This window comes from Protopterus annectens, chromosome 4.part1, assembly GCF_019279795.1.
Source record: "Protopterus annectens isolate FY-2018-M chromosome 4.part1, PAN1.0, whole genome shotgun sequence".
Classification (NCBI taxonomy): Eukaryota; Metazoa; Chordata; order Ceratodontiformes; family Protopteridae; genus Protopterus; species Protopterus annectens.
In genome coordinates this window covers 670,193,163-670,206,847 of record NC_056734.1, presented here as the reverse complement: position 1 = coordinate 670,206,847, position 13,685 = coordinate 670,193,163, and the positions used below count along the sequence as shown (strand labels likewise).

The 13,685-nt window shown below is 42.6% G+C and overlaps 1 protein-coding gene across 1 annotated transcript in view; it reads right to left on the bottom strand.

Annotated features, from left to right (window-relative positions):
• Positions 1-13,685, bottom strand: part of RYK (receptor like tyrosine kinase) — a 1,434,429-nt gene that overhangs the window by 883,195 nt on the left and 537,549 nt on the right. Inside the window, exon 3 of the mRNA XM_044070454.1 lies at positions 4,225-4,324. Within this exon, the coding sequence (XP_043926389.1) occupies positions 4,225-4,324 (100 nt within the window). The remainder of the gene's footprint in view (positions 1-4,224; positions 4,325-13,685) is intronic.

The window sequence follows — 13,685 nt, the reverse complement described above, 5'->3', positions numbered from 1 at the left end:
AGTATGACTGTAGAATCCTGCACAGAGTGATTAAAAATGGGGCACTCTACAGCTTCTGCTGCAAGACAGAAGAATTGCAAGGGTAGGTTGTTAGGTGCTAATGAGGTAGTTTTAATTTCTTTGCAGGAGGGTTTCTTTTTTTTTTTTTTGATGGTACTAGCTGGGAATAGCTTCAGAGCATTTGGGTGATGGAAATACTAGCTATGGTGTTTGGGGATCTTCTAGAGAAGTAGCAGCTGTTAAAAAATTGGAGGCAATACTACTGTTCCAGTACCAATTGCAAGTGGTACAGGCTGTGGCATTTTACCTAAGTCAGTGCCTCAATTATGGGTGTCCAGTTATGTTTCAGGCTATGTACTATATGGTTGATGCATGCTCCTTGTAGTTTTTCTTAGAATTTTGAATTAGGTTTTTCCCTATTTTCTTAAGCATCTATAATTCTGTGGATTACACAGAAATTTGGTTGGATGGACAGACTAGAAAGGGCAAGTGACCCCTCTTTCATTAAGCAAATATAATGTAAATGTAATCCTGTCTAAAGCCGCATATTGCCTAGCAAGCAGTACATTGCAAAGGTGCTGTGGTCTTTGTAACTTGTCACACTGAAGAAATCACTGACCTTAGAATGCTCAGTTACAATATCAGTCTACTATGATAAGGCTTACAAAAAGTACTAGGCTTTTTAGGAATGAAGTGAGTGGAATCTGGAAGCCTCCCAAATGCATATATGCCAACCACCTGTATTGTCTTCAATATGGTAAATAGGCAGCAGAGGACAGAGAAACCAGTCTACAGCTGACTTCATAACTCAAAGCATCTATTCAAATGAGGGGTCACCGGTAAGTCAGTAAAAGGGAGAACCTGTCTAAAAACTCCTACCAATTTCAGCAACAAATGGCCTTAATGTTCTCTGAATATCCTTTCCAAAACAGATATATAGATCCTTCCTTACACTTGATTCCAGCAGATTTGCAGCTCAGTCTTAGGTGGAAAGTGAGTCAACAAGATTGTGACATGTGAATGCGGGGTATTGCATTATGTGCATTAATGCCAGGGTGAGTACACAGAAGTGGAAGTACTGGTCATGAGAGATCTGCAAGTGGTTCTGCAATTGCATTTGTGTACTCCCTAATGGTATGTACTTCACAGCACAGTTAAGACAGTACAGTTGTGTACACTTACCATAAATGTAGATGTTCGAGTGTATTCACTGTTGCAGTAATTACATTTGGGTTATCTGCTTGCAAGTAGCCTTCAGCCGGCCTGATTATCAAAGTCTTTGGTCCTGCGTCGGTTGCTCTCTCTTCTTCCATGACATCAGGGAGTCAGGGGTATATAAGGCATGCAGCCGACGCCATTACATCAGTTTTTCTTGCCCCAGATGTCAGGTGCCCCCATAATGGGAAGCAATTATATACAAGGTTACACCTTCAACAAAAAGCAAATACACCAGAAAGCTTAAGTACAGTAAACAAGAAGAAAGGTATAGCCAATAGAAGTCAGGGGGCTGGAGGGAGGGAAACCAGGACTGCAACAGTACAAACACTCGAACAGCTACATTTATGGTAAGTGTACACAACTGTACTATGTTCTTCGTGTTTTACTGTTGCAATCATTACCATTTGGGTAGATTCCCAAAGCTAAGGAAGGGAGGAGGCAGTTAAAGAGCATTAGGACCAGCTATTAGGCCCTGCAAGACTGCAGTGGCAAAACCAGCTCTGGATTTAGAAAAAAATAGGCAAGTAATGCTTGGTGAAGGTATGAACAGAACTCCAGGTAGCAGCTTCTAGGATGTCCCTGGTAGGAACACCTCTGAGAAAGGCTGTTGAAATAGATGCAGCCCTGGTGGAATGTGGTCTTATCCCCTATGGGGTAGGTTTTCAATGGTGCTTATAGCAGAAATGAATGCAATGGCCTATCCACTTAGAAATGGTTTGCTTTGAAATGGCCTTCACCTCTGCCCCTGCAGCAAAGGCAACTAGCAGCTGTTCAGTTTTCCTGAGAGGCTTAGTCTTGTCCAAATAAAATCTAAGTTGTCTGTGCACAACCAAAGAGTGCAGTATTCATTCTCCTTTGTTCTGTGGATTAGAAAAGAAGGTTGGCAAATGAAAGGACTGATTAAGGACCACACTGGATACCACCATGGGCATAAAGGAAGTATTGGTCCTGAGGGACACCATATCTGCATGGAAGATGATGAAGGGCTCCACTGCCATGAGGGCCTGTAATTCAGACACACTTCTTGCTGAAGTGATGGCTAGAAGGAAGGCTGTTTTCCAAGAAAGGAATTTCATCTCTGTAGTTGCTGGCTCAAAAGGAGGTAGAGTGAGCTTTTCCAATACACAGTTAAGGTCCCAGGCTGGGGTAGGGGCTCTCCTGGGCGGTCTTAAATTGTTGGCCCCTGTGAGGAATTGCTTCAGCAGGGGGTGAGAAAAGAGGGGTGGCTCAGTATTATAATGTGCTGAAATGGCTGAGGCATGAATTTTACTAGAAGAGAAGGAAAGGCTCTTGTAAAGTATCTCTGTTAAGTATTGAAGAATATGCGGTAAGCTGGGCACTGTTGTGCCCATCCCCTGAGTTTGGCTCCAGGAACAGTATCTTTTCCACTTTTCAGCATAGGATTTTCTAGTACTAGGCCTCCTTGCCTCCAGGATGACATCCAGCACTTGCTTACAGAGGGATGGTATTGGAGAGCTCAGGTAATTAGCCAGGGTGCAAGGTTCAGGGTTTGAAGATGGGGGTGCAGAATCTGGCCCACCTGCTGGGACAGCAGGGAAGGGGTCTGAGGCAGGTGCCATGGTTCCAGCAGTGACATACTGCGCAAGAGGGGGTATCAGTATTGGCGTGGTCAGTCTGGTGCAATAAGTATTTTCCTTGGTTTGTCCATTTGATCTTTAGTAGAACTTTCGAGAGGAGAGGCAGAGGGGGAAAGGCATAAACTGAAAGGCTTTCCCAGGTGAAGGACAAGGCATCCACTTTCCAAGCTTGTCTGTGGGGAGTCCTTGTGCAGAATTTGTCCAATTGGTACTTCTGAGGGAAGGCAAACAGGTCTATCTCTGGGCTCCCCCATTTGTTTCTCAAAATGTTGAAAAAGACTTTGATAATCAGGCCGGCTGAGGGCTACCTGCAAGTAGATAACCCAAATGTAATGACTGCAACAGTGAAACACAAAGAACATCTGGCACACAACGAGAGACTGCAACAGCTTAACATGTGGGTCATTCCAGTGGATGCAATTAGAGTACATTGCATCAAGCATGACCAGAAGTCTGAAGAGAAGAATTGTCGATTCAGCAGTCTTGAGTGTGATCACAGAGCTTTTATTGAAGAATTTCTCCATATGAAGCAATTGTCTGTGCTTAAGATGCAAACACTCAAATAAGGGAGAATGTGCTGGTATGATAGGATGCAGGATGTTTGCCCTCTCTCAGCTCTGCAGTGACAGCTGAGAGAGGGCACAAGTTCAAACCCTCACTAATTAAGAAGCAACTTCTTATGATTGTGTTTAACACAAGGAGGTTTTTAACAAATGCCTTGCCTCCAAGAACATTTCAGCTTTTTTTCCCTGATGGTTCATGTATTTAGTCCACTTCTCAGTTACCTCATTCAAAGGGCTAATGTAAACCTACAAAGATTTTTCTTTCTCTTCTGCAGCTAGTCAAGCTGAATTACTGGTATGAATGTTAATGATTTCAATAGATGCTTCCCTCCCAAGCAATAAAAACCATGCCACTGCTGATCCTCAAAATGATACAACCACAAGTACCTACTTTCTACGTTTTAGGAATCTAAAGGAACTTTACAGCTACCTTTAAGGATTCATCATCTGACATGTTCAAAAAATGGCACAGAATATTAACAATAACAACGACCAAGTGCATCCTTGAACTCCAGTGCATAATACCAAGCAGGCAAACACCCCTGAGCACAGACGCAGCAAAATTCGGAAGTATGCTGAGCAAGAGATGTCGGGAGACTAAATTCAAAAAGTCATTCAATGAAAGAGGTCAAAGTCAGACAAAAGGGACAATAAATAGTATTACTTCAAACTAGTGGCACTATGATGCCACAGAAAATTGTCTAAACATGCTATTGTCTCATAATAAAATTCCAAATTTTTTAAAATAATTCTACAACATTCTTCTCACATTCAGTAATATTCCAATCAACTGTTACAAATATGCTTCTATCTTTTCTAAAAATTACGCAGAAAAAAAATCTTACCTGAAAAAGTGCGTGGTATTTCTCCATCTAAGGGGATATTTACTATTGGCATATCCATAGCTGCAGGGTTGTCAACCTGAAATCCCAGCTTATATTCCACCTTAAAAAAATGATCATTAGGTTATATTCAAGATGAAAGCTGCAAATGGGATATCTAACCTGTTCACAAAAATGTTGATATCATTAAACAACAAAACCAGGTATAGCAAATACAAGTGAACTCTTAAACATGTTTTAAATGTTGCCCAGTATGTGAGAATTTCACTTTATTGGTTTTTGTCCTTAGATCCCTCAAAGAAAACAGGTGAAGGTTGCTAGCCTAGCCAGATAGAATTTTGGAGATAATTCTGTCATCTGTAAATGTTAATGTAAACCACAGGCTAGTTGTCTTAAATGGTAAAAATAGTGTTACATGTGGAACTGGAAAAAAAATGCAACAGTGCATTATACTGACCAGGTAAAGCATGTTGTGACCCTTTGATGTTAAAACTCGGAGCCAGCAAGTCTAGAGTAAGGCATCCTGCCTATTGTTTTAAGGCCAGAGTCAATGGCCAGAATTTGCATGCATACATGTCCTTTATTGCTCTGGTTTCTGCCCAGAGGTGAAGAATGTAAATGTAGTCTGTTAGCCTGGGAACCCAGGGAAGTGTGAAGAATGATGTAATGTGAACCAGGAATGTGATTTTTAAAAACAGAATCAGAAAGCATTACGCATTGTTGTCTTGACCATCCAACTCACCAGCACTGTCTTGCTCTATATGTAAGTATATTTTAGACTTGTGTTTTCTCTTAGAAACAGCTAGAAAGATTAGACTAAGTGTTTTTCTGTGTTGACAGCACTGTACTACTGAATTATTTTTCTCTGTGATCTCTGAACTCTTGAATAGCACTGTGTAATAAAAAAGTATTGTCTTGTGTTTTGACTACTTGTTATTAAATATTTTTAAACCCTTTCAACTGTGGCCGTTTTGTAGAGATAATTTAAGCTCTTTAGAGTACTTGCATGCCTTTGGTAAATTGTACAAAGCCACTCTAATAGCTTTAGCCCTGGGCTAAACTACCAATTGGATAATACTACTGCACAGTAATAACTGGAAACCCTTTTAAGGGCCTTTGAGTAGCTGATAAATATTACTGGGTGGTGGCAGCTGGTACTACCGTATAGTCTGGGAAAAAGGGGCACAGCTGGAGAACCTGTGCCAGCCTTCCCCAGGAGTGTCTGTGTGGTTGTATAAACTCTTCTCAAAGTGTGTGTGTGGTCAGCTAATTGGGCAGGGACACTAAGCACTGGTTGGACAGAGAGGGTGCTGGAAGTTTTAGCTTGCCTACTAGGTTGAAATCTGGACCCTATAGCTGTGCCAGTGGGGAAGTCTTTTTGGGGACCTGGAGAGCAAGGGAGCGACCAGCCCCAGACTGACTGTGATCTCTGTGTGCTCTTAAGGGAAATTGCACTTTACTGTGTGTATTTGTTATCCTTTCCTCCAGTATGAGATGCCCCTCACTGGTGTTAGTGGTGTGGATTGAGGCTCCATGACTGCTGGGCCAGGGCACGGGCATCCACCATATATTCTATCAAGCAGTAAAGGTCAGGGGGACAGAAGCAGTGTCAACCACTTCAGGATCTGAAAAGACTTCTCATTGAGCCCTATCTGTTCCCTTATGGCTGTGCCTATGTTAAATCAATGGATGCCGTGTGTTTGGTATGCATGAAAGGCATGTTTCTCATAGAAAAGACATCTCAATCGTCCTACTCTCTTGCAGGCAACCCTGACCTCCAACAGAGATTTAATGCAGAGTATGCACTTCAAGGAAAGCACCTATACATTCATTGGTCAGCTCCTCCACTTTCTGGGCTGCTAGCTGAACCTGGGTTGGTTGACTCGTAGTCAATATTTCATCTCTCTATGCTAGTATGATTGAGGAGATGTCTTTTGTACATTCAAGATGGCCTTCTGTGTTGAAAAATGGTTAACACTCTCTCTCTCACCTGCAACTGCTCTGTTGGCATAAATTCATGCTTTAGCTCATATGCTGGCAAGTGGGTTGGCACTATGTCTCCACAGGTGCATATCATGACATCCTGGAACTATAAGCCCCACCATCTTCAGCAACACAACCATGAAAACTGAACACACAACTCAAGAGAGACAGAACAGAATGAGAAATATTTGTCAACCTTAAATACTTGCTTGAATTGGAACTGTACTGGGGCAGTACTGGTTAAAAGCTGTGTGGGTAATAAATGATACAGTAATTTGGTACTGATAAAAAATACACTGCTTTCAGAACCACTAGCAGGCAAATGAAGCTGATTCACTTCAGTCTTACTCAAATACTACTACTGGGAAGTTCAAGACAAATGGGAAGCATCATACAGCATTTTAAAATGATTGCAGGAAAGCACGTACAGCATGTCAGCCTAGCTGTCTGTTCTTCCACTACCAGTAACAAAGCTAGGCCAAAACATTTTCATCTTATAGCTAATGATCTAAAAGAAGCAAGAGAACCAAAAAAAAACTGTCCTATAATCTGGTTTTACAAATGCATATACTGCTTGCAACAAGTTTTAAAAACTGTACATGCTTTTTTTTCCTCTTCCTGTGTTTTTGTCTATCACAAGAAAATCGGACTGAAAGCAAAGGAACTACAAAGCTACCAAAGAAATGGAAATTACAGTTGTATAAGGAACTTATAACTGTAGACATCAGTGTGTGCTCACTGATGCAGTACTACAAACTCTTAGGACTGATGTCTACCCTGCCCCAAAGCATTTTCTCTTTTCCCTTCAGGCCAGACAGATGCCCTCTCCCCTGAATATCAGCACACCTGTAGTATTAAAAAGGATATCAATCCATACCATCACTTGTTCCTTGTGGACCCTGCCCACTGCTGGAGTCTGGACTGAAGCCACAGCACTCACTTCCTAGGTGGTATACACTTCCAAGGATGGCAGCTACACCAGAATATCATAAAAGCTGACACTAGGTAGACGAAAGGAGACGGAACAGGAGACTTTGTGCCCAATCCAATTCATGGTAATTAACAGAGGGGTGGATGGTGTGAAATATTACTGCAACAGTGAATGTTTTCAAATATCTACAATCATAGTACATTCCTAGCTAACTGTACTATGTTCACTGTTGCAGCAGTGTTCGTTCTTGGGAAGATTCCCACATGGAATAGCAGATCGCTGACCCTGACAAGAAGCTGGTTGTAGTAGTTATTACAAAATAGTTCTGGCAAAATCTGCTCTGACATTAGCGATAATGTCCACATTATAATGGTTAGAGAAAGTGTAGGCAGATGACTAAACCACTGTTTCCAACATGACCTATGTGCTAACTCTTGCAAGATGGCTGTAACAGTGGAAGTTATTCTTGTGGAGTATACTCACACCTGATTTACTGCAGAATTGACATAATGAGTAATAAAAGGAGATACAAACAGAAGCCATTTTGAAATTGTCTATTTTGAGACAGGTCTGTCCTCTCTACCCTTTGAAAAAGCTAACTTGTCGGAGTTGCTTCTTTGCTTTCGTATAGATATAATCTCAGCTGCCTATGCACATCCAAGGTGTGCAAAATGCCCCTGTGCTCTGTAGAAGGTAGAACACAGTGAGGCTAATGTCTTGATCTAGAGTAACCTCTGCTTCAAACATGGTATGAAGGTGGGGTTGGGCAAGGAGGAATATCCTATCCTTGTGGAAAATGAGGATGGGCTGCTTGACATGAAGGTCTGTAATTCTGATATCCTCCTGTAAGATGTAATGGCTAGTAAGAAAACAGTCTGGACCTTGGACCCCACGCAGTTTGGGTTCATGAAGGGCCGATCTTGTCTCCCGAACCTGACTGACTTCTTCTAATCAGTCTCCAGGGCCGTGGACAAGGGTAAGGTGGACCACACAGCCTATCTAGACCTCGTCAAGGCCTTTGACACCATCCCCCACTCTGGAATCATACATAAACGTACTAAACTGAGCATTAATCCCTACGTCACTTGATGGGGTGCCAACTGGCTTACTGACAGAACCCACAGTGTAAAAGCAGTCGACTCCAAATCCAGCTCGAGACAAGTGGAGTACCTCCGGGCTCAGTCCTGGGGCCGCTCTTGTTTGGCATCTACTTCTCTGAAGTACAGACCAACACTAAGGGACTCTGGCGAACAAAGTTTGCAGATTACTGCAAACTGGGAGCAGTTATTGAATCCCCAAATGATGTGGATATTCTACAAAAGGGCCTTACAGAAACAGGTGCTTGGTGCCAGAGCCATGGGTTCAAGCTCAATGCCAAGAAATGTATAGTTATCCTCTTTGGGAAAAAACATGTACCCATGAATTACCACATAGGTGGCAGTACACTAAACACCAAAAGTGTGATAAGAGACTTAGGGACACAGGTGGACAGTGGTCTCACCTTCGATAACCACATCACCACAACAGTCAGGAAATCCTTCTATGTGGCACACCTCATCACTACGGGCTTTTCATCCAGAAAAAAGGAAGTCATTGTCCCACTGTACTCATCCCTCATTAGGCCCATTATAGAATACAACGCCCCATTTGGTATGTACCTCTCAAGACATCTGCAGCTGGAAAGGCCGCAGAAATACCTCACAAAAAGAATCACAGGCCTAAAGCAAATGCCTTATGCTGACCGTCTAAAAGAACTCCACCTATACTCTGTTGCATATCGTCTACTCAGAGACGATCTCTGCTTAACATACAAGGCCATGTCAAACCCAGATCTGAAGGACATGCTACACTTAAAAGAAATCCCAATCCCTCAGAGAAACATGCTCCAGGGATCTAAACCTTGTCATCACAATGAACAAAACGTGCTGGAGGGATAGGTTCCTGACCCAGAGACTTCCCAGACTCTGGAATAGACTGACCATACATGTCAAGGAAAGCACCTCTGTGGTCCTCTTCAAAAGGAACCTTGATGATTGGATGGGACATAGAAAATTCACCCCAGGGATCACGTCAGTCACCCTGCTAGACGGGTCCAGGGAAGTAAATACTGTGGGAAGAAATAGCCAGGGAATTGTTATGGCTAGGCTTATATAGGCCCTAGGGCCGATAGCCTAGTACCAATCTATGAACCTTTTTACTGTCCCTGCTATGAACAAAAGACACCATTTAAATTATTTTAAATAGACTGTTTCTCTCCACTAAAATAATACCTTACTGTTGTGGTGGTTTCATTTTCAAAAAACTTTTATCCTGCCCTGGAAAAGCTTGCTAAAGTCTCCAATTCACTGATGTCATCAAGGCCAGTGAATACAGGTAATTTTCTGACCAATTCCCTCCCCAAACTAACATAACCACGACTGTCCTAAAAATCCACCTATGCTGGGATGTCACAGCTCCCTGGTTCTTCCCATACCCATACAGAAAGTAAAGGCGAGAACAAGGAAACAGTACACGAGTCAAGTCTCCTGCTGTGAACTGTCAATCACAGCAGGTAACAGTTCAAATTACACTTAGCACTTTGATAGCTAGGAAGTTAGGTGTGAAGGGGATGTGAGATGAGTCGTAGTACAATTTAGGCTTTACAAAAGACTACTGTTTAGCCATCCTAAAAATAAATAAACAAAAGGCACTTTGAAAGTCTGTTCTGTGGCATTTACCCTGTTTGTGTTTTAAGTAGTCATTAAATGGCATGAATTGTTACTTAAAAATAATTGACTGAAAAACAGCAGTGTATGCATGTAAAATCAATGCAGTGACAGGAGGTTTAGGAAGACAGAGGCCTGCGTGATGTAATTTTTTTTTTTTTTTTTTTTTTTACAAACACACACTGCATTTTGGGATACCTAGAGGCAGCCTAAACAATCAGAATTACTTCAAGATGCCAGACCTCATACATATATAAATATTTAACAGCCTGTAAATAGTCCAAGAGTGGTGTTAAACTGCAAGAAACACCAAACCATGATGAAATAAACATGTTTTTTGAGTCTGTGGGTGTGGTTCTCTTTTAAGCTGAAGAAGGAGCGTTTCCAGTTTAGGGTTTCGCTCCCTCTTACTCTCAGACAACTTCTTCCTCTTGTTGTAAAGCCTGTTAATGGCAGTTGTCCACCAGGCAAGTTTGCTCTTCCTTGAGGAGCTTGTTTTGGTCCTATCAGGTATGGCAGAGTCAATGCAGTTATACAGGTGTTTGTATAAAGCATCGGTGTACAACTTTTCATAGTTGTCAATTCCATCGGGGGGGGGGGTTGCCATGAAGCTATTTATACCACCCCGTAAGAAATCTGCTTTGGAGGAGTTTTTCAGTTTAATTGTTGCTGGAGGAGAGGGGGGGGGGGTCAGGTGCAACAGTTACTTCGAATGAGACTGATTTGTGGTCAGATCTGACCAGGGAAAACCTCAGTGGGGGAGCTATGGTAGTCCACCATAACGGTAAGCACCAGATCCAGGATGTTGGCATCCCTTGTGGGTGTGTCAATCAGGTGGTCCAGGGCACTGGAGTTAAAGTCAAGGAACCTTTGGGCAAGTGAGTTTGCGCACGAGTAATTTATCCAGTCAATGAATGGGTAGTTACATTCACCCAAAACCATGGTGTTCGGATATTGATAGACTCAAGTAGATCCAAATAGGCAGAGTGGGTATCCTGATTCATGGAGGGGGTTCTGTAGCCGACAATGAGTTGGAATAGGTGCCCTACCAACAGTTACTTGCACCTGAAGTATCTCCAGGGAACCATACTGTTTAACCAATCTGGAGGTGTATTTATCATTAATGAATTTTGATACACTACCCTCTTTAGTTTTCACTCCTTCAGTTTGTGGTCTGAACGTGCAAGGAGGTGTACCCAGGAAGGCTGGGTGCTCTCCAAAGCCTTGAACTACATCTCCATGACTTCACAAATGTCTGCGTCTTCCAATGTGAGGACTGCTTCTAGTGAGTGCAGTTTCGTGTTAAGACTCCTAGCGTTTAGCAGTACAACCCTGAGGTTGTTTGTAGATGGAGTTTTTACTTCAGGAATTTTGTCCTTGAGACACTGCCTAAAACAGGCACTATGGAGGTGGCAAGAGCCTTAGCCAGTAGCCAAAATCCCAGGGGCAACAGATGAAGACCATCTCTGGCAAAGCATTGAGGTCGGTCGATCATGTCATCTCAGGCTGACAGATACTGGATCCCCTTAGAATGACACCAGAAACTAAGCCAATTACTGAAGTCATTAATTTTCTGTTTCTAGTGAGGCATCATCCTAGGTGAAGGTAAAATAATGCTCAAGGCTAGGGACAAACGTGCCTGAGACAAATAATCCAACAGCTCAGACATGTCTCCCTTCATATAGTCCAGAGAGGTACGTCTCAAGTCATTCATACCAACATGGGCTACGACAGAGTCATAACAGTACCTGTTGTTGGGAAACTTGAGTGCATGTGTGATATGGTGGCTCCTAGCACCTAACAGACACCTGCTTTGACCTTTTCCTTATCCAGCCTGTTAAGGGGGACATCTGCATGTCTTATGATGGAATCACTTATGACTAATGCCTAGAAGGATGGAAGACAAGCTGGTAGACCTGACATGGACATGGGGACTGGGGGTTAGGCCAAGAAAGTATGTCCCAAGGGGGGACAAAAAAAAAAAAAAAAAAAAACATGAGCACATTAATATGGAAGGGCCCCATGATGGCCATTTTGTCAAAAAACATACTACAAAATAAGAAACAAAAGTAGTTTTGGTGCAGCTTAGAATACAGAGATCTAATGGGAAAATGTTTTTGTTTTGCAAGGTGGTGTGCTTTTTTAAATGGTCAGTCTTTTTAAAAAAACGTTCCAAGTGACCATTTTTTTTTTGGTTTGGATTTTTTTTTGGGGGGGGGGTGATACAGAAATGACAGCAATGGGGTAGGGGAAGGGAAGAGGTCTGCCAACTCGGTTGCTTTCTCATGGTGTATCCGGGTGATCCACAAGCTTCTCACTTTTGGTCAGTTTGCCATTTTCTTGAGAACTTGTCTTATATTCTCTTATCTGCTTAACTTTGTCTTGCTTCTGGTGGAAGTCAGCTTTTAGAGTACTTTTTACTATATGTGGTATTTGGGGGGGGGGTGAAACAGCTTTTTCTTTTTTTTTGAGTTACTGCATTGTTTTCCTCCTCCTTCCTAAATATCTACTGAGCCAAGGATCCAAACAGCAGTACCTTTTCTAGTGGGGTTCTGAGAAGCTGTACTTTGATACTATCAGGCAAGGGGTGCATCCTTAACCAGAGGCATCTCTCAATTACTGACCACCATTGTTGCCACCCTGCAAAATGTATCCACTGCAACTTTGCTATACTTGATAAATTGCCTAACCACCTCCAGACAGAGGTTGCACAACTCCAGCACTTTACCTCTCAGGGCCTTGCCCTCTGTCTCCACAGCCTTTTCCTTAACATGGGATGAGACCCTTGGCACCTTTATCATGAGAGTATCAGAGCCCTGAAGGTCAGGGTGGAAGAAGTCATACCTGCTTTCCAAATCAGTTAAGGGCTCTCTTTCTCGGTTATTGGGAAAAGGATTCTTGTTTGGAGTCCTAGAAAATGCTTTAATGAATCCACAGTCGCCATGGCTGGATGGGCATCTGGACTCTTGTGCAGGTACTTACAGGAATCCATAAACCTGTAAAAGTGGTCTAGACTCTTGTGAGCAGGAGGGTTGGGTATCCAGCTCCAAGGAAGCTCTGGTAAAATGCATCTTCCAAAGTTTTAATCACTGGAGGATTTTTTAATGGTTTGATTTCTGGTAGGCCCAGTTCTCTGCACCTATTTCATCCTCCCACACAAATAAATATTTCATCTTGTTGAGGTTGTCCTCAAATGAGAAATCCACTGGCAGGGATGTACAAAATAAGAAGCTGTCAGTGTCCAGCACAGAGAGAGAGGGAGAGAGACACAGCAGAAAGATTTTGATCCACATAAGCCAAACCCATCTAACTCACCATGGGTGGATAATAATTCCTTGGAAAGACTAATCCCCTTTTCAATTTTAAGGTCGGGAATCCCAATACTGACTGCAGGTTCTTAGGAAAAAGCATAAAATCCTCAGTCAATTTCACCAGATCTTGGGAGGGGACTAGGATGGAAAGAACCTGTCTACTTTATGCTGCAACAATATGGCAGACATCAGATGTTTGGGTGTACTGGCCCTTCTTTCTTGAGTAGTGGCAATCATCCAGTGCTAGGCAGATACCTATGGCTTTGATTTTCCAACTACAGACATCCTCACAAACTAAAAGTGAGGGCATTCCACTCTCACCATCAGTTATTACAATATGATCAGTAGATTCAGAAGTCCACCAGTGGAATCTACATCAACTCCAGTGCAGAGAGATGTCTTTTCCTCACAGAGTGCAGCAGGCTACTTATGGGCATCACCAGAGATCTTGGACTACAGGTATCAGAGCTGTGGGCTTTAAATGTACCTCACCAGACCTAATGATCATGAGCCTAGAAAGGCCATTGAACTCAT